Here is a 25,199-nt window from a genome sequence, read left to right on the forward strand (position 1 = left end):
TATATATCATTGCACTCATTGACGTATTCTCAAGGTAGCCTGTAATTAAGGTGGTGGAAAGGGTTGTCTCTTTAGAAGTTTTGAGGTTAATTGACAACGTATTTATAAAGGAGAGGTTGGGACAATGAAGTGTAATTTTTGTCCAAGTTACCAAACAAATACTTTGAGAAGGTAGGAGTTAAACATAGAACCACTTCTTTGTATGATCCTAGCGGAAAAGGTATGATCACAAAGTTCAAAAGGGTGCTAAAAAATGCCATACAACTTGCAAACAGAGAATTGGGAAGTACACATTTTCAAAACAGTGTGGATGTTCAGAACTACTTTATATGAAGCAATGGAAGTTTCTCCGTTTGAAGTGGTGAGAGTAAGGGGGCAAGGATAAAGTGCAATCCTGAATGTTTGTTGCAAGCACTGACACCACAGTTCCAGTGAAAGACGTCAGGAAGAACTTTATTATAGAAGTATAAAGAAATGTTTGATCACAAAGGAGGGTCTAAGAATGCATAAATATGTGAAGGAATGTGGGAGAAAGTGAGGAACCCATAGAAAGTGAAAAAAGAGAAAAAAGTTACTATTCGAAACCATTAAGTGTCCAAACATTTACACAATGCAGTCCAATTGAAAGGTATGGAATTTGAGAAGGACTGCTGTATTAAAAGAGGACCGCAAATTATTTGGAGGATGTGACTGAGGGAGTGGTGAGGTGTTGATTTTTAATATTACAGAAAAAACTCAAGCTGGCAGGATGAAGTTTTGGACCATGCGAGTGGAAATATTGGATAAAGAGAAGTACACATAGAAGATAGTGCAAAAAAACATGGATTTGAATAATGATGGGAGTGCTTGTGTGCAATGGGAAGGAGATGGTGAAGATGCAAATACATTACCAGATGTTGTGGAGGGCAGCAGGCATAGTAAAGAATGTGCTGGGCTAGAAAGTGACCGAAAGGAAAAGGGAATGCTCTGGTCGCAACAGAACAACTCACATCAGACCTAAATGGATGTCGGATTTTGTATCCAAACACAATTTGGAGCAAAAGCGAGACAGTATTTTTTTTTTTTTTGCTTAGTTAGGTTTAGGATTAGGATTAAGTATTCTGTGCGATGAATTTAGCTGATATTTATTATAGTAGTTCTTTTCTATTTCTATTTCAATGCAACTATTGTTTTATAAGGGGGAAGATGTGTTGTGTTTTGTAAATAGGTATAGTCATTTATAACGTATATTGCTTGCTTTCTTTTTGTATTAACTGTGGTGGCGTTCTTTGGAGAGTGCTCCTCTGAATGTTCTAGACACCTATGTGTATGTGAAATCCTAAGGAGTCACTTGGAGGAAGAGAAGACTGGTTGTTGTCTGTTCAATTCTGCATATCTGTGTTTCGAATCACAATAAATATTGATGACCTTCATCCTGTGGAATTAAACTTTACAGATAACTACCTAAATCTTGCCTAAAATGTATTCTTATTTCTGGCTGGTGCAAAAAAACGACCAGTGGAAAAAATCACAGCACTAAATACTGTGACTATGGAGGGTTATTTTCAGGATACAATCCACAAAACATATTGACACTTTAGGGTGCCAAGAGGTGACAAACTATTGCTTCAACTCCTGCCAAACTGAATGCTGTGAGACCAGCCTGAAAGTTTTACTAGTCCCCTGAACTGTTCCTGGTATCCATGTTACTAGCAAAAAAGGCATGTCAATACCAGGTGCATATAATCTAGGGTACAGAGACCAATTTCAATGGTGGGGGCTGTATGAAAGATTACTTGATTTTTACAAAGGTTCCACGTAATCGACCATAAGCCGTGAGCTAGAACAAGGGGGCAAACAGATCATAGTCCAGTGGATACTTTAAACTAGTTCACTGACTATAGTGCACCTACTCATCGTGGTCTCGATTGTCGATGGGGTCATCGAAAACAGAGAAGTGCACTTAAAATTATCACTGTTTGCATTTCATGTGCAGACAACAACTGTTCAATGTGTGGATGTCTTCTGCTTCTTCAATTGTACAGTGGCCTTAGCAGGGACTAGGACAATCTGGTCTTCCTGTGTTGTAGCTTTTTAGCTGTGTAACAGTTCCTAAATGTAAAGAATTACAAGTCTCTTTTTTTAGCTATATTTACAATTGGTATTCATTTTACTGAGTACGATTACAGCATCATATCGCACATCACCTCCCGAAGTAAGCACCAATTACTCACCCAAGCTATTTAGAACTAGTAAGGATGTATGCTTCCACGCACAGTGCCATGCCATGTCTGTTATCATAGCCAGACTGGAATTTTAGGTGGCATAAGCTCTCTTTGAAAATTAACAGGTGTACTGGGCAAACTGGGAAGAGGACTCAGATTGCTCGACTACGAACCCAGACGAAAAACGTTTTTGCAGACTGTGTTTATCAATGAAGAAGGGGTGACTCCTCTGAAAGACACAGGAGAAGCTAAACCACAGTTGATAAGGCGTTTTACTTCTGGAATGGTCAACTCTGGAGACTGCCCTTGTGACAAATGTCTGAACTAAAGATACATTTCCAGTTTGGGGAAAGTAACAGACCACATTAAGGTGCTAGTATATACTAGTCTGATTGTAGGATTTAGATCAACATGATTGAATTAGGAATGGTACATGCTGTGACTAGCTGGCACAGTCCCCAGAGGAACATTAAAGAGTTCAGCCTCAGTGACAAAAAAACTTAAGACAGGATGGTTCTGCCACTGTTGTGTTAGCCACGGAGTCCACCAGGGTAAAGCAGGGAGGAGTCTGTGTGGCTGCGGAAGCCACTGTTTCTGATCTTGATGACCTGTTTGTATTACATGAATTGCTTACAAAGGGTAAGCAGAGCAGAGCTTTGCATACCACATGCCTAAGAACAGAATATACAGGACCAAGACCTGGAGAGTTTCAATGTCTATGAAATGGAAGGGCTGGTTTACAGAAACACAAAGGATCCAGAGTCATAAGTCCATGATAATCTGGTGGTACACTTAAGCTTCTAAACCTTACTACTACCACTGGCACGAGTTACCATTGGCTGGTCGTGTTGGTACAGAGTAGATTGTACAAAGAATGTATCTGCCTTAGCAGAAGCTCCTAGACTGGCCAAACAAGTGGCAATTCTGAAGTTTGAAAAACGACCATTTTGTCCCTGTGACAGTGCTGGGATGCCTTCAGAGACAACAGAGATAGATGTTTTACCAACAGATCCACACATAACTTCAGGCAACAAATAAGCTTTAGTCTACCACATGCTTAGGGGCCTCAGATCACACTCTTATTTGATAACCAAGGCTGAGAGAGGCATGACAGATGTTCTGGAACGGTCTTTAAGAAGAATTGGGCTTCCTCCCACTAGATATGTTTTTTTCCCTACTGTATTTTTCAGGTCAAAGTGACTGCTTCAGGCATGGCTATTATGCTTTGCCCAAAAATATCATATCATTTCATAACCTTGTTCATCTTGGACTGAAATTGTAGCTTAACGTCTACATTCATAACCACTCAATGTGTTAAAAAAGAACAATGTGTCTTCAAAGTTTGTGACAAAAACTCTATCCTTACAGAATAAGCTTCCTCATTTCAACAGAGTTAAGCCATCTCCTGTTGAACAATACTATATCAATTTTCTAATGTTACCACAACTCAGCTGCTTCCTGGTCACCAAAAGAACAAGCATTAGTAAAGCCAATAGTTTTGCCTTTGTTTTTTTCCTTTCACATTCTATCTTACTAACTGGATTATAAATATTAGAAAAAATGTAAAATAATGTTTGTTTAAATTTGATATACCATTAATGGATGTTTATGTTGGGATGTATGTTAAATTTATATCCCAGGGTTCCAAACTCGTAATTTGTACTTTATTTATTATGCATTGCATTAGACTAGAGTAACGTGCAGTTAGTAGAGTACCACTGTACTTGCTGCACCATTCAGATAATGCCTCTTTTAACTGCAAGGTAACCGCAATTATGACTGCCTATTTAGTAGTACAATATAGCAAAATCTGGTGTTTAGAGGAGTTATGACAACGTTTGGCCCCTGTGCCACTGCACCTGCTGTACCATTCAAATCATGACCCTAATGCCTGCAAGGTAACTGCAAGAGTGACTGCCTGCATAGTAGGAATATGGAGCAATATTTGGTGTTTAGAGGGTTCCTAGACCTTTTGGCATCTGTGTCACTGCACCACTGCAATCATGACCCTAGTGCCTGCAAGATAACAGTACTTGTGACTACCTGTTCAGTAGTAAAATGTAGCAATAATCTGCGTTCAGAGGGGTTCTGACACCTTATGGCCCCAGTGCCATTGAACCTGCTGTACCATTAAAATCAAAAATTAAAAATAAATCAAGAAACTGCAAAATATGTCCATCTAAAAGCGATAAAACCAAAGCAATTCCATGTCCATTGCAGAAACTTGACTGAAAGGCTTAGGGGCATTTGGATGTAAAGAAATGTAAACAGCTACATGGAGGATATTCCTGTTTTGTTTGAATCCGATTGATTCTTTCAATATTTTTAAACATTATTGTTTTTTACTTCCTTGGGCAAGAACAGGCAGTGCCAGCATGTTTAATACGTCCAAATGTTGAGAAAAAATATATATTGGATAGGAAAAGGCTGGAATGCACAAGTACTTTGTGGATACAAGTGTAACCAGTGGAAGGACACTAACAAGTAACCAGTCACCAAAAACCAAACATGTACTTCGGCCACGCTCCACGCACTGGCCAAAGCAGAATAGAAAGCAGAGCAGAGGAGCAGGAAGTGACCTGTTAGCCAATAAACAGCAAATAAATTCAGGTGACTTTGGAATGAACAAATGGGAAGCTCGGGTAAGTAAGGGGCGAAGTAGGGGCAGGTTTTAAGTCCCTTTATGATTTTTTTTGTTTATCTGTTAAAAACAAAAAGTAAAGAACACCGTATCAACGTTGCTCTTTGACACTTTGGAGGCTCACACTATTAGTGTTCCATAATTGGCACATCAGTTAGCATTTTTGGTTTTAAACTGAACGCAAAATGCATTTACAGATACATGTGCGCACACACAAGCTCCAAATGCAGAACAATCTAATAGAATAAATATGTAGTGATTTCTGGAGCACCTCAAGTGCAGGGATTGCTAAAACAAACATTTAAGATACTTTCTCTACGTATTTTCAAACACCCTGTATTCCGTTGTCCTCCTTGAGCACATATTAATAACAGCAAAAGCACTCACACTTTTTTGGTGGATTCTGGAGAATGTGGTGTATGGGTCCACAAACTTGGAAGAAGCATTTTCCTCCGGGCAAGAAACAAGAATACTTTTCTAGGGGGGGAACAAAAGACAAACCATTACACAAGTTCTTCTCACAATCTCTGCAAAAGTAATTGGAGAAACATAATTTGTGGTGCCACAAAAGTAATAGTTTTTCAGTTCATTATTATAAAACAAGTAATAATGATACAAACACTGCTTGCTTAAAAAAAAAGCTTGTCATATTTCACATTGGGCAGTGGTTTTGATCATTACAAAGATAGAGGCAAGGCTTTGATCCAGTGCCAGCTTCCTTTTTAGCCTGAGCCAAACCTAAAATTAAATGAAGACGAAGGGGAGGGTGTGCCGCAACAGCCGGAGATGCGACTTTGGAGCTGAGGAACCACGTTCGAGTCTCACAGTCGGCTCAACATCCTGTGATTCTGGGCAAGCTTCTTAATCTCCCTGTCCCTACCAAAACAATGATTGTGTCCTTGTGTAATGTAACTGGTGCTCATGTAAGGCGGTCCAATGCCTTTGGGTAGAGGTTGGTCTACATTAAACTGCAAAAAAAAAAAAAAACTTCTCCAATGCCAGGGGAGCTGAATTACTGGGCCAATGGAGTTATCTGCAGCTATGACACTATACTAGAGTGTTTTTCAAAGGACAAGAGCAGTTGGTCTCTCAAGCATTAGGGTGAAGTAGTACAGTAAAGATTGCAAGTTCAAGTGCTAAGAGGGAGGGGTGGTATCTTTTTGTATTTTGTGTTGTAAGCCTCAGAGATCAAAAAGAATCAGAGCAGCTTGATGGCAAATATCCCTCTGATGTCAGTCAATGTAGATGTCGAGTACACTATTCGCTGAAATAATATCTTGGATTACTGACTTTGCTTTAAACTATGTGTATTTTATTACTTGTCTTTATTTTCCTGTTACTGAAACTATGAAGAACTGTGTGGTCTCCATCCCTGCAATCATTAGTATCAACTAAGAATTAGTGACAGTTTAATCTGCATGGAGGAAACACCAAACATCTACACTTTCTTTCTGGGTGGTTGCTTTCTGACAGGCGACTTTTCCTATCAGTCGAAAGGATTACTATATTTTATTTTGAGAATGTGCAAAGTGCACAAATAATCATGAGGGTTTCCTGACACTAGGATAAGCTGGAAGAGCAGAAACAAACTGAAAGAATTACTGGGTCTATTAGGTGGCTAAATCATATATAACATATCAGGAGCAGATACTTTTGGAAGCTATGTCTACACTCACTGGAATGGAGGCCTGTCCACGCACAGAAATATAGCTCAGCTATTCAGCTCATTAGTGCTTGGCCTGGGCTTGGCATTCCGGTGACAAAATTAAACTCCCGGTCCTCCACCTGCAGAACCTCTGCACATCCTTATTTTTTTGTTTGAACCCATGCAGAGGAGACATTTACCTGTGAAGTCATCATCACTGAACCACAGGTTGGACTAAGACATTACACCTCTCTATGTCATTCCTCCTGCAGATGCCAATCAGTCTTTGAGACAGTGATCAACTGCCCATACTTCATAGTCTTGCGAAGTTATTTAAGGGTGGCTCAGCATAGTTAGTTGAACTTATCTCTTGTGACTGGTCCCACTGTGCATAGCTTCTCATTCATAGGTGAGAGGAATGTGTAAGTGCTGCACGGTCTGACCTTCAGAAGGCATGGCAGGAGTACCTCGGGGTACATAATGGCTGTTCCAGCTGAGGACATAGTTGTCGAAATGCGGGCGCATAGTAACAAAAAAAACAAATAGAAAATAAAAGTACCTTTGAGACTTCATTTACAACGAATCCTTCAGATGCTGTGATCTCTGGTACACCATCAGCTCCCACGCTTACACACTTCAGACTGCCGTACAACGTGGGCTTCCCTACAGCACAAGAAAAGATTTAGGTTCCAATGGGTACTGGGAGTGAGTAGGAAGTGGAAGGGGTTCACCCTACACAAACAAACATACAGAATTCCCAAAGTAGAAGTGTACATAAAGAGGGGCAAGCTAAATGACGATGGTGCCACATGTTGAGACTCAATTGGTTTGATAACTTTCGTTTCTAGCAAGCTCTTTAGTTTTTCTTTCTATGTGAGAGGGGCATCTCTTATTCTATGTCTAACTTCAAAGGCAATTTCCATCCACATAATTTTGCGCTTAAAACCCTTTACTTTCCCTAGTTTGTCATTCAATACTCTGCTCTACTTTTTCCTCAGTTCTTTAACATACTAATCTCATCACTCCCCAAGGGCATTCCTCTCTGTACTCCGTACTCCAGTCTCAGGTGTTACTTGTACTTCTCCCCCTTCTTTAATTATCCACACAGGAGCATTAGCCCTAGGGTCCAATCGTATGCCAGTCTCCTTCTGACTCTTGGACTTTGGCGGTCATAGGAACAGGTAACAAAATAAGAGTTTTCCTCTCCACCCCCAGAAACTAGGATTGTAATTACTCCTTGTCCTGCAGACAAGATCAAGAAGGAAGGTATGGAGGAAGCACCAGAGAAATCCATGTTATGACCCATGTAACCCTTTGGGTGCACATTTGTGGTGAAAAATTTGCTTTTTTCCCCCATAACCTGGCAAACAGTGCTCTCTCAAAAATAAAGAACACACACGAACCAACCATTACTTCCACGTCCCTCCCATCTATATGAATAATGCATCTTGGGAAACCTGTGTTCTTTCCTCTACGCTCCCACACTGAGCCTTATGTTAAGAATTAAGCTTGGTTCCTCTAATTCATCTCCACCAATCACTAAGTTTATTTAATTGCAACTCACATTCTCGCAAATGTATCCAAAAGCCCCCTTTTCCATAATTTATCACACATTTATTCTAATACTAAACACTCTTTATGATAACCTAGAAGGCTATGACTTCCATACCAGTTGTAGTGAGTCATTTCTTCTCTACACTTTTGATACCTCTTTGTTTCTCACACTTGTCACTTTTATTCCTCTTGCAGATTGCATTGCTATTCAGAGACGGATGGCCACTAATTTCTTGGACAAAGTGTTCTGACTGCTATACCTCCTAGCAATACTTACTGTTGCATTCAAAGACATCTCAGAATCAACTCATGACCTCTGCTGTACCTTTTTGTTTTTGGTCTTTACTACTGTTTGGTCCCTCAACACTTAACCTATGTTCTCAAAATCTCAAGTCACATAAGGCGCTCGTTACTTCTCAATAGAGTCTCCCTTGTTTTGATGTCTGGAATAATACCCTTACCTTTTCATCACCACATTTATCTTCCTTCCATAACTTAGAAATGTCATCTAAAGTTTTGTTGCAGAATAAACAGTTAAAATTACTGCAATAGTAATGGAGTTCACAGTTGACAAAGGACAAAACGTGGTAGGAACTGGAAAACCAAAAGACAATGAATCAGCAGAAACTCCACAAGCTATAAAGTAGAACATACACCAGAACAATGGCAAATACAAATACATTCCAGATGAGCCAGTATTATTCTGAATAAGCAAATATCAAAGAGGGTCTTGTCTTATTACGACCTTGATGGAGAAGTTCCTCCATCACAAATGTGACAGATATCCTGTCCGCCATTTTATGATCTCCACTGAATATAATTGGATCATAATACGGCGGATGGGATATCTGCCACATTTGTGATGGAGAAAACCACTCCGGCAAGGACGTTATAAGACCCTGAATGTGTGATCAGCCCTAAAAAATAAAATAAATATACAATATTCAACGTACATGCAACAGCACATTTTCTGCAACACTGTCTAAAACATTCAAGTCACCTCGTGTTTAAAACACTGGTTAAGTGTTTTAGATTCCTTTAAGCCCTATACCTCCCATGCATGTTTCAATAATAGCAATTTGCTCTGTGTACATTAATGTCTGTTCAGCTCAGCCCAAGAGCTATTTAATGTTCACAGTTCCATGCATGTGTGAGTAGCTCATCCTGTCAAAGTCTTTTCTTTGCACTCTCAGACTTATAGTTCTAACCATCCCATTATAAATGAGGCTTACAAGCCCAAGAATGCTATGCTACTCATGCATGGACCTGGGAAACTTGAAAGCTCCGAGACCCCATGTCAAACTAAACCCAGGAATGGCGCAGTGGGTCCTTGCTCACATGAAGTGTATCTGGTCACGGGGAGCTTTTCTTCTAGACGGAAGGCACATCCTGGTATGGGGCTGCTGAGCTCAAGAATACTCTGCTTAGAAGCAGGTTCGGGGGGGGGGGGGCAGGCAGGGGGATGTTGCGCAGCTTTTATTTCAGTGTTTCTTTGTTGTTCTACTCTGCAGTCTGAGTTGGGTGGAGGTTCATTGCATGATCGCCACAAGGGATTGTTGTTTCAGCCATCTTGATGCACGGTCACATGTTATTGATGAACCTAATGCCAATAAAAAAAGATTTAAAAAAACCCCTACTAGGTTGTAAGTCTCAAAAAGGAGCATTGTAGTAGGTCGAACGATTGTCGACCTGGTCATCTCTCCAATGCCTAGTTCACAAACAGATCACTTTGGGACTACAGGAGCTAGCCCAAGGGAGTAAACAGGTCCTGCGTCTCCACGCAATTGTGCTCAGTACATAATGTTTCATCTTCTGAGACTAGAATCCTGCCTGTAGGGCGTTTCGGAAGTAACTTCTCCTGTTGCAATGGTGTCTTGCGCAGGCGATTAGAGCACTAAGCTCCTCTGCGTCTTGGCTCACGCCTTTCTATGGATTGGATGCCCTGACTCAGTCTCAGAGAGTCCATCCATTCTGCAGCATCCTGTGGAGTCTCAAAGAAATGTACTTTATTGTTGTGTTGGACTCGCAGTCGTGCTGGGAAGAGTAAACTGTATTAAATGTTATGTTTTCACAGGCTGCGTTTAGTTGATATAACGTTCTTATGAAGGTCCTGCAACCTTCGGGTATAGTCAGGAAATACCTGAATGGGTGTCCCCTCAAGACTCTGGGGCCCATGGGACCAAACTTGCTGAAGGATTATGTCTTTCTGGTTAAAAGGTTGTGCTATAATCGCCCGTGGTAGTGCATAAGGGCGAGGCTTCGGCCACAGTGCCCTATGTGCCCGTTCAAAAGTGAAAAACTTGGAAAGGCATATCAGTTGCAATGCAGTCATTATCCACTCCTCAAGAATCAGTTCTGTGGAGGGCCCCTCTCCGCTTGTTTAGGAAAACCCAGCAGCCTTAAGTTATTTTGCCTCAAACGTCTTCGAGGCATTTGTCCATCTGTGTTGCGTTGCTCTTGAGCACCTCAACCGCCCCCTGCAGCTCACAAAAGGTAGTTTGTCAGGTGGCAACCTCCCCCTCCATACTCGTTCTACCACTTTTCAAAGGTCCAGTCTCAAATGGTTAATATCCATGGCAATTGTGTCAATTTTAGCTTCTAGTGCCGCTCTGGAACCCCCCCCCTAATCCCCCCGGATAGCTTCCAGTATTTCTGCTTTGTCCAACTTAGTCTCCCCCGTTCATGGGGCAAGGGCTCTTAGAGACCTGTAGCTTGCGGTCCCCGATCGGTCACTGTGTATTGCATGATTTTGTTGGACTGGCACCATTACCGGGTTTATCTTTCACCAAGGCTGCACCTGAGCTCCGGGACCCCGCTCCCAATAACCGTTGGTGTGCCCTCTTCTGGTTGCGAACCCCTTCCATCCGCTGGTACCAGCAAATCACCCCCTCCTTCCTGAGGTATCCCACAGAGCCAGCTCAATGTGTACCTTACTAACAGTGGGGCAAAGGTGGCCTGTCTTACCAATCTCCTCAGCAATAGGCCCTAGTCAAAGTACAGTGTCTCAGCACGGCCCACTGGCGTTGACAGGAGTGCGCAGTTGATCAATGATTCTCTTCGGCTATGTTCATGGCGGTAAAACAATGCACACACGCAGGGGCCTCCCCGGAGTCCTGCGCTGCATGTATGCGTCTCAGATACAGTGCGCTCTCACTTTTAGTTCGCTTTCCGCACTGCAGTCGGGGACCAATAGAGCTGCTGTCAACCCAAACGCCCAGGGAGCAGGATTTTGGCAACACTAAAGGATGATGGACAGAGTGTTGAAACTTTTCAAACACTCAACCCCAGTCACAGATCTGGGTTTAATCCATTGTTCTTTTGCTCACCATGCCACCTCAGTTTGAACCCAGCCATATGCAAATCAGTATTGACCCTGTTCCCCAGGGGAACAGTCCAGCCCGAACTGCAGCCAGGTCCTCCCTGGGCCAGAAACAAGCATCCTGGGTCCGGTTTCAGGGTATTACCCTTCATCAGCCAGTTTAGCTTGAATCCAGTGGCACAGTGAGCAAGGGACCCACGTCTGGGCATACCCTTCCAATTAGGGCAGTCTACCCCCGCCAAGTGCTGCCAGACACAGCCAGTCTTCCTGCTGCTGGCCCTGAGAAATCGCCAGCACCTCTGCCTTGGCGTTCAGGTATGCACCCCACTCTGCAGGAGTGCTTCAACATTTTCTGTCCAGTCATTGTAGTACGAAGCCCAGCCCCAACCCCTAGCAGCGGTCGCTTGGCAGGCAGCGGACACAGGTATGGGTGCAGTTGACGGTTGTTTCAGGTTTATCTTCCCTTCTCAGCACTAAAAGTAATGCACTGTATGATCAAACTCCTGCTGCCATCACCGCGTCATGGGGATGGGTGGTTGATTGTTATTATCAGCTGCATGGGACTCCACCACTGCAATCCAGCCCACATGTGCTCCAAGTCACTTACCACTTCTGACGATCATGAGACACCCACCAGGACCCCTCTGCTACACCCGGTTTGTCCTGGAGGTCTTGGGCGCGTCTTCCATCAAGGCGTCGCCTGGAGGCGCCGAGGCTCACAGCGGGCCACATGCTGTTGGCAGGACTTTTCTCCTTCCTGATGCCTCCACCTGCTCAACAATTACCTACAACCTTCCCCACCCAACTCCCAAGCAAAAAAGCTCTGATTTGCCTTGGGGTCGCTGTCCTCCATGTACCATGAGTGCCGCCTCACACCGGAGGCCCAATGGGATGAAGCCAGGGTAGGCCAACAGTTCACTGCTGCCAGTATGGCCACTCTTGGTGGAGTTCCAGACGTCCAGTTTGGGATATTTGCATCCCCCAATCAATTATCTCCTAACAGGGAGTCGCAGAGCGGCAGGGGTGATAGGATTATGAACGATTGTGCAAGTCCGGTCAGGGGCTCTGATGAGGCCCGTCTAAGCAGCCATCTTGCCTGGCCTTGCCCCCTTCAAGCAAGTAGGGTTATCACAATCTGATCACATTTTAAGATTCTGCAAAGGCCCGAACATGAAACTTAAATAGGAAGTTCTACAAAACTTTATTTATGCATTTTCCAGATGCGTTTCCTGGCTTTGTTTACTTCCTTTACCACTCAAACAGTTGTAGGACACTTTGTAAATTATTTATTCTTTTGTTTATAGTTAAGGTTGCTTCTGATAAAAGGAAAAAAAATACCAGTTTTAGATGATTTTTCTAATCTGTGCATCTGGCACGGCTTAAAAATATTGGTCTTGCCGGTAAAAAACCCGGCTACGGGGCAGCAATACAACAAAGTGAGGCAGAAGACAAGCGGCTGAGAGCATTACCTGGAATCTTACAGGACAGCCAGGCTTCGCCTTCAGCCTTCCTACAAGAATGCACAAAACGCGAGTTAGAGCAACTCTGCTGACAAGGTAGCAAATGACATCACTACGGGTAGCCCTGACGTCACACACGCTCACCTCAGCACCTGGAAGCAGTCGCTCTGCACCAACACTCGGGCGCTCATCTTCGTTTACTTTCCGGGGCGGGGCGACGTGACTCCAGGGGCGGGGACTAGCTCTGTCCAGAACAGCCTGAGACGCAACAGCGCGTACGTGCGCGTGCGAGGAACCCCCGGCTTGCAGAACGGTAGGTGCGGGGTTCCATGTTACGTCACACACAGACCCTCGCCGGGAGTCCGAGGAGGGAGTGGACCAATAGGCTTGAGACCTAGGCAGGCGAGTGGCAGTTGGCAACACGGGTTGGTGTACAGAACTGCGGCTTCCGTATGTTTATACAGAGAGGGTGAAAGTGTGTGACGCACACATGATGTGGTACAGGCCGGGTGGCTCTCGGTCGATGCCACAAACTTCCTTTTAGGCTAAACTCACTAACAGCAGCCAACAGCATAGAAGAAGGACTACGAAGACCACAGGCTGGATGAGGAGGACCAGAAAGGTGTGTGTTTTAGGGACAGGGGTTCAGTTTTATCTAGCAATGGGAGGTAGGGGAGCCGACATATTAGCAGGGAGAGCAGAGTGGAAGGTTGGCTGTGGCTCTGTGAGAGCCTATCCAAGAGCCAAACCTGGAAAATATTTGGCATGCTTTTTTTGCAACACAGTTCATGCTATCACATAAGATATATTTTTTTAAAAGTGCATTTCTTAACACAATGAACCCCTTCATCTTATTATAGCAAATGACTCTACTCTTTTTTAATAGGCACTTATTATAAGTGATAGCTTTTAAACACACGCATAGAAACATTCCTGCACCCGCCCTGATGACAAATGCTGTTAGTGAACCAAGAGGCAAGTCATTTGTCATGTTTACCCTTTATGTAGCTTACACTCTAATTATACATGAAGCAACATTATGAGCTATTAAAGCAAAGATAAGAGAAGTTTTTGCACAACGCACACCCTGAACGTACATATTTGAAAGTGCTCTCATTCTGATAAACAAAAAAGAGGCATGCATAGTAAAATAGACTACTTACCTAGCATCACACGTTTTTGCCAAGCAGGGAGGCAGGGATTGATCCTAGATTTTCCAGTTTTACAGTATGGAATTCAGTCAATAAATATATTTTTTCTGTTATTAGAGGGTAATGCGTTGTCCTGAATTCTTGAAGGAAGACATTATAGTGTGGGGGACAGGCAGAGTACACATTTAATGTTTGCCATTTTTTACAGCACAGACCTTGCCTAACGATGTGAGAGAGCTTCACAAAAGACACATGACTGTTACGGCCTTTTGTGCCGACCCAGATTTGACAGGATTCAGAGAGTGCTGAACCAAGGTGGGGGTTGAAACCTTGTTCCCCATATTGTATGGTCAGCATCTGTAGCCGCAAGGACACGTTGCCTCCTGTGAAAGCCCAGCTAGTTTTGGGCTTGAGGCTTCAAGACGACTTTGATCTGAGCAAATCAACGCTTCTTGGTAGAGCCTGGCTCGAGTTTTTAGTGGCTCCACTCACCTCTACTGAGAATATCAGCCTTTAGTTCATATATTGTGATCCTGAAAGTGGCAGGAGCTGGTATTTCACTACAAATTTGTATAATTCGTTTGAGTTTGTTTTTAACATGCCATTTCTGCCTCTGCTTTAATAGCCATGAATGAATAATCTAAAATAGCTCTAAAATACTTCTGATGTTTTGAAGTGTTTTCTTTTTGTATGTGCTGTTTTAATTGTCTCTGTGGAAAGAACAAGGCAGTGGCTTTTGCTTGTGTCCTATTTTTGTACTGTCTGTACTCGGAAATGTGTTTGTTGATCGGTAAAGTGAAATCTTTGCATTCTCTTTTGAAAACAAATATCCAGGACCCCTCCTTCAACCCAGTTTTCGGTGACATGCAATCCTCCACTGAAAACAGTAAAACAGGCTACATCTGGAAGCATGGGAGTAATTGTGCGATTTTAAATTGGTTTGTACCTACATATCTAGTGTTTTTAAGTAAACAATGTTTTCAAGTATATAGATCTGATCTACAAAAAGCGTATCTTTTGATAGACTGGTGCGCTGTGTGAATCATGGCATTAAAGTGCTGCAACTGTATCTTTAAAGCATTTCTCATCTCCGCAATTTAATGTAGCAAAACAGGACTGGTGAAAGTGTGAGTATAAATACTCTTTTTCCTCTATTGTACATGCTTGCCCAAAGTTCTCTTCACAACTAGCAAATGTATGACTGTCTGAAAATTGGGACTGTCTTGGCAAAGCCAGGCCATCTTGTCACCCTATTCACCAAAGTTATCTGCTAATGAGGCGTGGATGTGTACTTTCCGGGATACTAAGAACTGTCAAACTTTTCTCAAGCATTCCAAGCCATGGCTCAGTCTCAGAGGCTCAACAGCTAATGAATGACAAGAGTTTCATTAGTAAATCCCATGACAAGCGCCCTCCTACCCTGACCAGTCCTGAGTAATCACACTTTTTTACTTGTGGTAGAATGTCTTACCACTTCATGATGGGTTGATGTGAGCCATGTGCTCCACAATTTCCAGCCATGTTTCCCGTAATTACAGCGTCTGCAAATTTACATTCAGTGGACATCCAATACAGAATTCATTATACGTACTGGAAAAACCTTTTCTTTAACTGTATATTGAAATTGCAATTCCAGCAGTGTATCCATTGGGCTGTTTAATGAGAACAGCGATGCCCCTGGGCGCCCATCGCACTGAACGCGGAGCACAGTGACTTTGCGGCCTGAACCAGAGTCCTAAACCCACAGAGAGGGCTCCCTGAGGGGGTAAGCGCCTGATCTGTGCTGCCCTAAATCGCCCACCAAGGTTTGGCATATCCGCGCATGGCCTCCAAGCTGCACCCTTGAGCCTGGGGCCGTGCAGCCCTTAGCGGTGAGCAGTATTCTTTGCGGCCTAGGCCAGAGCCTTGAACCAGTGATAAGGACCTGCATACCTGCTACCCCTGGGCTATTGCTTGTGCTACTACAGTGGAAGTGCATGACGTGCGCGGCATCTGGCCCCACCAAATACAAATTGACCACAGACGGGCGGCATAATGGGGACACTGCAGAGCACCATCCATCCGCTTGCATCGTGCCCAGAAGACCCACATGACCCATATGTACTGCAGAGAGGGCCCCCATATAAACAGCAGCTCCCCTGACACCGCTCGTGGAGATGTTCCCCTCCCCTTATCAGACACAGCTGAACACTGACGGTTGTGCGGCTAATACCACCTTACAGCAGTGACCGGCACAGTGCATCACACTGATTGCCTCCACTTTTACCAGTCACTGTCCCTTTAGAGGACTATATCCTCTCAACGCTGGCCAGGAACCTCCGTGAATACATTTGTTGGGACGTGGGAAGCCCAAGCCGTGCCTGCAAACCTGATCTGCTTCATCTGTCGTACTGATGCCTGATACCTGGGGGAGGGCCCTTCTCTGCCCCGCCACTGGCCCTTCCAGGATTGAGTCTTCCCGTCCCAGCTGGAGGGCCTCCTGCTCTGTGATGTTGCCCCCACCAGCAGTATGGTCCTCTACAGCTATTAGGGGCCCACATAACTTATTAGTTCCATCATCGAGGAGTGACGGGCACCTTCAAACCCCTCCACTGCTTTTGGGCTCTGGTAGCAGTAGACCAGCCGCATCCTTATTGACTAACCTGGGCAAATATTAGAGGCTACCTCCTACAACCAGCACCTTGGCGTCCTACTGCTCCCCTAACTGTAAACGATCACAGCTGCTCACTCAGCCCACCATTGTCAGAGGCCAGAGTGTGGATGGATACCCACTACCATGGGAGGAGAGGGCACGCTGTGGCGACCCCTGCTGGGAACAGCCATCATTCCCCTTGTCGGTGCGCCATCGGCCAACCAGGAGGCTGGAGAGGAGTGTCGACTGCTTGTCCTCACCAAAACTCCACCCCTCTTTCTCACCCCCCCCCCCCCCCCAACCCCCCACTGTGCATGGACTAGACTGGGGTGGGTGAGACGGGTCCTGACATCACGCCGAGTCAGAACTACTGTGACGTCTCCTTGAGATCCTCCACCCGCCAAGGATCAGATGCCATTTGCTGACCTTCCCCCTTTCACATCTCGATTCACTTGAGATAATGCCGTGCCTTGACTGTAACACATGTTTGCAGGTGGCAGTACGGCAGACCCACACACCGTTGTGACTGCTCGTGCCTCCCTGGTATGAGGCCCTGGGGCATGGGCTGGGGGACAGGCGATGTCAGACAACAACCGTATAGCAGTGCACCTCCTGCCGCTCCCTCCCTCCCTTGGAAGCCTACAGTCTCAACGACAGTTGGACGTTGACTAAACCCTGTGCCAATGGTGGGACGGTATGTCTGGTGGGAGAGCCCAGTCACTGGGAGCACCTGGACCTTGAGCCCGCTGACTAGGCTGGACAGAAGACACTGATGGCGTCAATGCCTGCAACTCTGGCAGAAGCTAAATTGGACAAAATCCTTGAGGTAATAGCTGATACCTGGCAGGATCTATGTGGTCGACATAGTGGAGTGGAAGTGGGATTGCTCTGTGATGACCATAGAAAACTCACAGTCTGTGTCACACAGACAGAACGCATGCTGGATGAAATCCAGCCTGTAGTATCTGACTTGGAGGGCCAGATGCGGTCTCTCACAGCCAAGGTCCAGGAACTGGCGAACAGAGCAGAGGATTCTGAAGGGTGATCCCACTGCAACAAACTTCAAATGCTTGGGTTCCCCCAGGGAGCGGAGGTTTGCGACCCGATGACCTTCTTGAAAACATGGCTGGCACAAGCAGTAATGCCTGTAAAACTGTCTGCTCACTATGTTATGGAGCCTGCCCCTCGAGTGCCAGCACAACAGCTGCCACCGGGGTCCCAACCCAGGCCAGGACTGGTCAGACTTATGAACTTTAGAGATGAAGAAACTAACTTAGTGCAATTCATGCTGCAGAACCACTACTACACAGCAACGCACACATCTTCCTATTCCCGGGTTATACACTAGTGGTACAGCACCGCAGAGCATCCATTCTGGGAGAAAAGAAGTTACTGCGGCAGGTAGGACTTACCTGCTTACTGTTGTTTCCAGCAAAACTAAAAGTGATGGGAATCAGACCAGCTATTTTTTCATGGAGCCCGTGGATGCCTGGGAATGAGTAGAACATTGTCGCTACGAGTCCTCGGCCACACCAATGTAGCTCCCAGGACCGGATAGACATAGTCAGCGGAACAGATGATAGGCCGAGGGGACTGGCGCAGGCTCGCAGTGAGCAAATTCATGACCTGTCAGGTGCAACTAACCTGGCGTTGGAGCAGTGACTTGCAATGTCTGTGGCAAAGGGACAGTGCGCAAGAGACAGAGACACATCATACAGCAGTACATCAGGGGTCGCGACTCGCACATAGCACTCTTCCAAGAAACGCACATAGCACTGGGAGTAAATCCTGTTAGCAGAAGCACTGCAGCAGGCAATTTCATTGTGCCACATACTCAGGCTTTGCCTGTGGAGCCCTCATCTGGGTCCACACTGCAGTATGACTACCAAATCTGGAATACTCATAAAGATATAGGTTTTTGAAGATAACTTAGAAGGTAATATATGCATTCTTTTTTGTGTCCTTTCGGTGATGATTGGTTTCTTCTTCACTTTTTTCTTTGGCAAAACATTTGTTTTGTTAATTTTTAATTGGCATAATTTATTTTTTTCTATTTTTTTCTTTCAGTCTTTTGGGACTATATCTGTTGGTACATCACTACTATCTTGTTGGTCCTGCATGTGTTTGGTCAGTTTTATTAGTATCTTTTCTCACATATTGGTGTTGGTTGTTTATGTGCTTGGAGGGTCAGCTAGGTCCAGACACCTTGGACAACACATTCTTAACAACTGTTTTCCTGTTATAAATGTCCTGGACATTTCATGATCACATTTCTATTCTTAAATTGTGATCTTGTATGAATTGGGTAACAAAAGATAAAGAAAAACTCTTGTATATTAAATCATTTTCCCCCAATAAAATGCCTCTCTATAGAGTGTAATAATTGGAATAGTATTTGCAGGATAGTGTGCTCCAGACTTGTGTTGATTGAGTGTTTCAAAGCCTACGAGGACCTATTAGTGCCCAAAATCCTTGAAATCTACCAGTACGCTCTAATGGAAGGCTGTCTCCCTCAGACGCGCCAGAAATCCTTAAATGTCCTTTGGAAGTGACATCATATCACCCACTGTCTATGCTGAGGACTGACTATAAAATCCTCAGTAAAATTATTGCAGGGCACCTCCTTGAGCGCCCTCCTCCTTGGTCCACAGGGATCAAATGGTTTCATCCCAGGCAGATCAACCACCCTAAACATTCGTAGACTTCACAGAATGATGGAACTGCCATAGATCCACTGGCTGTATTCGGCCTGTCTACTGTTGGACCTAGAGAAGGCATTCAACATGGTGGACTGGGGGTTATTGTTTGCAACATTAACAGCTGTGGGCGTCACAGGTAGACTCCAGCACCTCATAAGACTCTTCTACACGGACCCTATGGTCAGTGTGAAGACTGGACAGTGCATCTCAGACCCTATTGCGATAAGCAGGCGGACACAACAGGAATGCTGTCTATCCCAGCTCCTCTTAACTGTAATGATAGAGACTCTGGCACAGCAGCTCAGACAGCAGGGGCAGATGTGGGGCATACCACTTGGAGACAAACCACACATTGCCTCTCTATATGCGGCTGACGTGCTCATCTACATCCAAGATGTAAGGGGATATCGGAGATCAGAGATGTCCTGGTGGAGGTTCTAGCTGCCTTGGGATTGGGGGTGAACTTGGCAATTTCTTGTCTGTTCCAACGCTCTTGACTTCCCACAACAGCACTTGATGGTCGAGACACATCCTCTATGCTGGGAACCAAGCACCTTCTGGTACTTAGGCATCCAAATATACCAAACCACGTAGGACCTTTTAGATGGCAAAATCGCTAGGGCCATTGCGCCAGATGGTGTTCTGGAGCTTGCTCCCACCCACTGTCCTTATTTTATTATGGCAAAAGCAAACTTCAAAGGCTTCAACAATTTCTAATGGGAAGAATACTACCGCTTCCCCTTCGATTGTAAAAGTTTTGACAAATGAGATGGGAGTGCAGAACAAGAAGTTAATTTGGTAGAAGAGAGGCTGGGGTAATGAAGCGTACAACATCAGATTCCCCTCTCCTTCCTCCCAGTCAAAATACAAGTGAGGAGTTAACTGGCGCAAAATTTGTTGGATCTCTGGTAAATCCTTGTGTATTCAGCGGTTTGGTGTCTGTTGACTCCTCTCCTGACTTCCTGCTTTAAAGCTCCCCAAGGAAACAAAAAATAAGAGAGAGAGAGACTTTGTGGAAGAAGCCTTCTACAGACTCTTGCACCCCTCTAGGAGAGCTCAAAAACATCGAGGGATTACAGATTTGCCCAAGCGTGAAGCCTGATTTGGTTTCTGGACTACATGCTCATTCTCCATTTAATTCAATAGTACAACTAGGAGCCTTTATAAAATGTTCGTTTCAATAGGTTTTCTCAAAATTACGGGGAATTGAACTGTCACTTGTTAAGCTTGCTGGTGTGGTTGCCGCGTTGAAGGTACCAAAGGCCCCAGAGGGTGGGGTTGCTCAGAAAAATCTCGTACTTCAGGAAGTGAGGGTCGGTCTTTATGTTGTTGTTCAGTCCCTCACTAATATTCAGTCTGATGGGGAGAGAATATCATATCGAGAGACTGCTGGTGGTTGGAAAAGGAAAGGAGAAGGTGGGTGGTACTTTAAAAGATATCACAGGGGTGTACAGTCAATCCCTTTTAACTCTGACCTATTATATGTGAAAATTACTTCTCAGAGTGTCCCTTCTTGCAGCTAATCCCAGAAGCTATATATATATATATAAATATATATATATATATATAGATATATATATAGATATATTTGTGGTAACTGTGTTCGATCGCCAAAATCTAAGCAGAGAAAGATTGGCCTAATTTGAAAAATAATGGATCCCCATATTTCAACTTCAAACTCCACCAACTGTACCTAGTGGCGATCTTTCTACAGTGCCCCAATAATGAACTCATTTGCCCCACTGGAGTCACTGAAAAAGTTGAATTGACGGCTAGAACAGAAACAATGGGATGTAAATCTAGGGGAGAAACTGATTTGTTTGGCAGAACTGGGTAGTACTGTGGATGTTGTTATATGTCTTCCCCCTCCTCTTCCTTTCTTTTGTACAGGGAGTGCAGAATTATTAGGCAAGTTGTATTTTTGAGGATTAATTTTATTATTGAACAACAACCATGTTCTCAATGAACCCAAAAAACTCATTAATATCAAAGCTGAATATTTTGGGAAGTAGTTTTTAGTTTGTTTTTAGTTTTAGCTATGTTAGGGGGATATCTGTGTGTGCAGGTGACTATTACTGTGCATAATTATTAGGCAACTTAACAAAAAACAAATATATACCCATTTCAATTATTTATTATTACCAGTGAAACCAATATAACATCTCAACATTCACAAATATACATTTCTGACATTCAAAAACAAAAACAAATCAGTGACCAATATAGCCACCTTTCTTTGCAAGGACACTCAAAAGCCTGCCATCCATGGATTCTGTCCGTGTTTTGATCTGTTCACCATCAACATTGCGTGCAGCAGCAACCACAGCCTCCCAGACACTGTTCAGAGGTGTACTGTTTTCCCTCCTTGTAAATCTCACATTTGATGATGGACCACAGGTTCTCAATGGGGTTCAGATCAGGTGAACAAGGAGGCCATGTCATTAGATTTCCTTCTTTTATACCCTTTCTTGCCAGCCACGCTGTGGAGTACTTGGACGCGTGTGATGGAGCATTGTCCTGCATGAAAATCATGTTTTTCTTGAAGGATGCAGACTTCTTCCTGTACCACTGCTTGAAGAAGGTGTCTTCCAGGAACTGGCAGTAGGACTGGGAGTTGAGCTTGACTCCATCCTCAACCCGAAAAGGCCCCACAAGCTCATCTTTGATGATACCAGCCCAAACCAGTACTCCACCTCCACCTTGCTGGCTTCTGAGTCGGACTGGAGCTCTCTGCCCTTTACCAATCCAGCCACGGGCCCATCCATCTGGCCCATCAAGACTCACTCTCATTTCATCAGTCCATAAAACCTTAGAAAAATCAGTCTTGAGATATTTCTTGGCCCAGTCTTGACGTTTCAGCTTGTGTGTCTTGTTCAGTGGTGGTCGTCTTTCAGCCTTTCTTACCTTGGCCATGTCTCTGAGTATTGCACACCTTGTGCTTTTGGGCACTCCAGTGATGTTGCAGCTCTGAAATATGGCCAAACTGGTGGCAAGTGGCATCGTGGCAGCTGCACGCTTGACTTTTCTCAGTTCATGGGCAGTTATTTTGCGCCTTGGTTTTTCCACACGCTTCTTGCGACCCTGTTGACTATTTTGAATGAAACGCTTGATTGTTCGATGATCACGCTTCAGAAGCTTTGCAATTTTAAGAGTGCTGCATCCCTCTGCAAGATATCTCACTATTTTTGACTTTTCTGAGCCTGTCGAGTCCTTCTTTTGACCCATTTTGCCAAAGGAAAGGAAGTTGCCTAATAATTATGCACACCTGATATAGGGTGTTGATGTCATTAGACCACACCCCTTCTCATTACCGAGATGCACATCACCTAATATGCTTAATTGGTAGTAGGCTTTCGAGCCTATACAGCTTGGAGTAAGACAACATGCATAAAGAGGATGATGTGGTCAAAATACTCATTTGCCTAATAATTCTGCACTCCCTGTATAACAAAAGTATGTCCCTCCCTACCCTTAATACTTTCAACTGAATCTCCTGGAACGTGGCTGGAGTTAGTTCAGAGTTGGCAAACTCCGTCTCGATAACCTTTATTAAACAATTTGATTGTCTTTGCCTACAAGGATACATGAGCTGTTGACACTTTTTAGATCGAACCTACCAGACAGCACAGCTGTCCGGTTGCAAAAGACGTCTTGGAGACATTCTGCAAGCTTCCAGGGAAATGCATTCCGACCATCGTTTAGCATTGACTATATTGTTTGTATCTCACGTTTGCTAGCTTTCTACTTGCTTGCTTTATTTGCTTTAGGCTGCCCAGCATGACTTTGTCCATCCTTTGGAGCATAGTCGGTTGACCAACTCTCTGACATGCTCCTTGTATTATTCTACGAGTGTTCACTTTCCTGTAAGTCTTTTTTTTTTCTTTTCTTCTGAGACACTCTGAGGGAGTAGATGTGTTTTCAGTTGTCTCCTGTGGCTAGTTCATAGCAGTAAACTGCTGTATTTATTTGAAAAGGTTTCCTGTCGCCTATCTTTCTGCTTGACTGATTCTGCTTATCTTTACCATTACCAGATGCCTGTGAGGAACAATGCATTGATCAGTTTTTCTTGTTATGTATTGTAAAGAAATGGCTCTCTGTTGCAGTTACCCCCCACTTTTTGCCTGATACTGATGCTGACTTAACTGAGAAGTGTGTTGGGACCCTGCTAACCAGGCCCCAGCACCAGTGTTCTTTCACCTAAAATGTACCATTGTTTCCACAATTGGCACAACCCTGGCACCTAAGTAAGTCCCTTGTAACTGGTACCCTGGTACCAAGGACCCTGATGCCAGGGAAGGTCTCCAAGGGCTGCACCATGTCTTATGCCACCCTAGGGACCCCTCACTCAGCACAGACACACTGCTTGCCAGCTTGTGTGTGCTGGTGGGGAGAAAATGACTAAGTCGACATGGCACTCCCCTCAGGGTGCCATGCCAACCTCACACTGCCTGTGGCATAGGTAAGTCACCCCTCTAGTAGGCCTTACAGCCCTAAGGCAGGGTGCACTATACCACAGGTGAGGGCATAGGTGCATGAACACTATGCCCCTACAGTGTCTAAGCAAAACCTTAGACATTGTAAGTGCAGGGTAGCCATAAGAGTATATGGGCTGGGAGTCTGTCAAAAACGAACTCCACAGCTCCATAATGGCTACACTGAAAACTGGGAAGTTTGGTATCAAACTTCTCAGAATAATAAACCCACACTGATGCCAGTGTTGGATTTATTAATAAATGCACACAGAGGGCACTTAGAGATGCCCCCTGTATTTTACCCAATTGTTCAGTGCAGGACTGACTGGTCTGTGCCAGCCTGCTGCTGAGAGACGAGTTTCTGACCCCATATGGTGAGGGCCTTTGTGCTCTCTGGGGACAGAAACAAAAGCCTGCTCTGGGTGGAGATGCTTCACACCTCCCCCCCTGCAGGAACTGTAACACCTAGCGGTGAGCCTCAAAGGCTCAAGCTTCGTGTTACAATGCCCCAGGGCACTCCAGCTAGTGGAGATGCCCGCCCCCTGGACACAGCCCCCACTTTTGGCGGCATGTCCAGGAGAGAGAATGAGAAAAACAAGGAGGAGTCACTGGCCAGTCAGGACAGCCCCTAAGGTGTCCTGAGCTGAGGTGACTCTGACTTTTAGAAATCCTCCATCTTGCAGATGGATGATTCCCCCAATAGGGATAGGATTGTGACCCCCTCCCCTTGGGAGGAGGCACAAAGAGGGTGTACCCACCCTCAGGGCTAGTAGCCATTGGCTACTAACCCCCAGACCTAAACACGCCCTTAAATTTAGTATTTAAGGGCTTCCCTGAACCTAAGAATTTAGATTCCTGCAACTTACCGAAGAAGAAGACTGCTGAGCTGAAAACCCCTGCAGAAGAAGAAAGAAGACGCCAACTGCTTTGGCCCCAGTCCTACCGGCCTGTCTCCTGCCTTCTAAAGAAACCTGCTCCAGCGACGCTTTCTCAAGGACCAGCGACCTCTGAATCCTCAGAGGACTGCCCTGCTTCAAGAAAGACAAGAAACTCCTGAGGACAGCGGCACTGCTCCAAAAGAACTGCAACTTTGTTACAGAGGAGCAGATTTAAAGACCCCTGCAAATACCCGCAAGAAGCGTGAACCGGCGACCCCGACTCGACTGGTGGAGAACCAACACCTCAGGGAGGACCCTCCGGCGACTCAGAGACCGTGAGTAACCAAAGTTGTCCCCCCTAAGCCCCCACAGCGACGCCTGCAGAGGGAATCCCGAGGCTCCCCCTGACCGCGACTGCCTGAACTCTAATTTCCCGACAGCTGGAAAAGACCCTGCACCCGCAGCCCCCAGCACCTGAAGGATCGGAACTTCTGTGCAGGAGTGACCTCCAGGAGGCCCTCTCCCTTGCCTAGGTGGTGGCTAC

The 25,199-nt window shown here is 44.8% G+C and overlaps 2 protein-coding genes across 4 annotated transcripts in view; one reads left to right on the plus strand and one right to left on the minus strand.

The window, feature by feature from the left end:
* PAAF1 (proteasomal ATPase associated factor 1) overlaps positions 1–13,103 on the minus strand; it is a 65,782-nt gene extending 52,679 nt beyond the window's left edge. The window contains exons 1-4 of the mRNA XM_069203829.1: positions 12,968–13,103; positions 12,833–12,873; positions 7,050–7,153; positions 5,233–5,322 (exon numbers count right to left, since the gene is read on the minus strand). Of these exons, the coding sequence (XP_069059930.1) occupies positions 5,233–5,322; positions 7,050–7,153; positions 12,833–12,873; positions 12,968–13,014 (282 nt within the window). The 5' untranslated portion in view covers positions 13,015–13,103. The remainder of the gene's footprint in view (positions 1–5,232; positions 5,323–7,049; positions 7,154–12,832; positions 12,874–12,967) is intronic.
* Positions 13,032–25,199, plus strand: part of COA4 (cytochrome c oxidase assembly factor 4 homolog) — a 31,248-nt gene continuing 19,080 nt past the window's right edge. The window contains exon 1 of one of the 3 annotated variants that reach the window (XM_069203830.1): positions 13,032–13,136. The gene's annotated coding sequence lies outside the window, so the exon portion shown is untranslated. Of the gene's footprint in view, positions 13,137–13,306; positions 13,446–14,891; positions 14,913–25,199 lie in introns of those variants that run through there. The other 2 variants (XM_069203831.1, XM_069203832.1) reach the window with 2 other exon arrangements.

The sequence above is a fragment of the Pleurodeles waltl genome, chromosome 8 (assembly GCF_031143425.1).
Source record: "Pleurodeles waltl isolate 20211129_DDA chromosome 8, aPleWal1.hap1.20221129, whole genome shotgun sequence".
NCBI classification, from domain to species: domain Eukaryota; kingdom Metazoa; phylum Chordata; class Amphibia; order Caudata; family Salamandridae; genus Pleurodeles; species Pleurodeles waltl.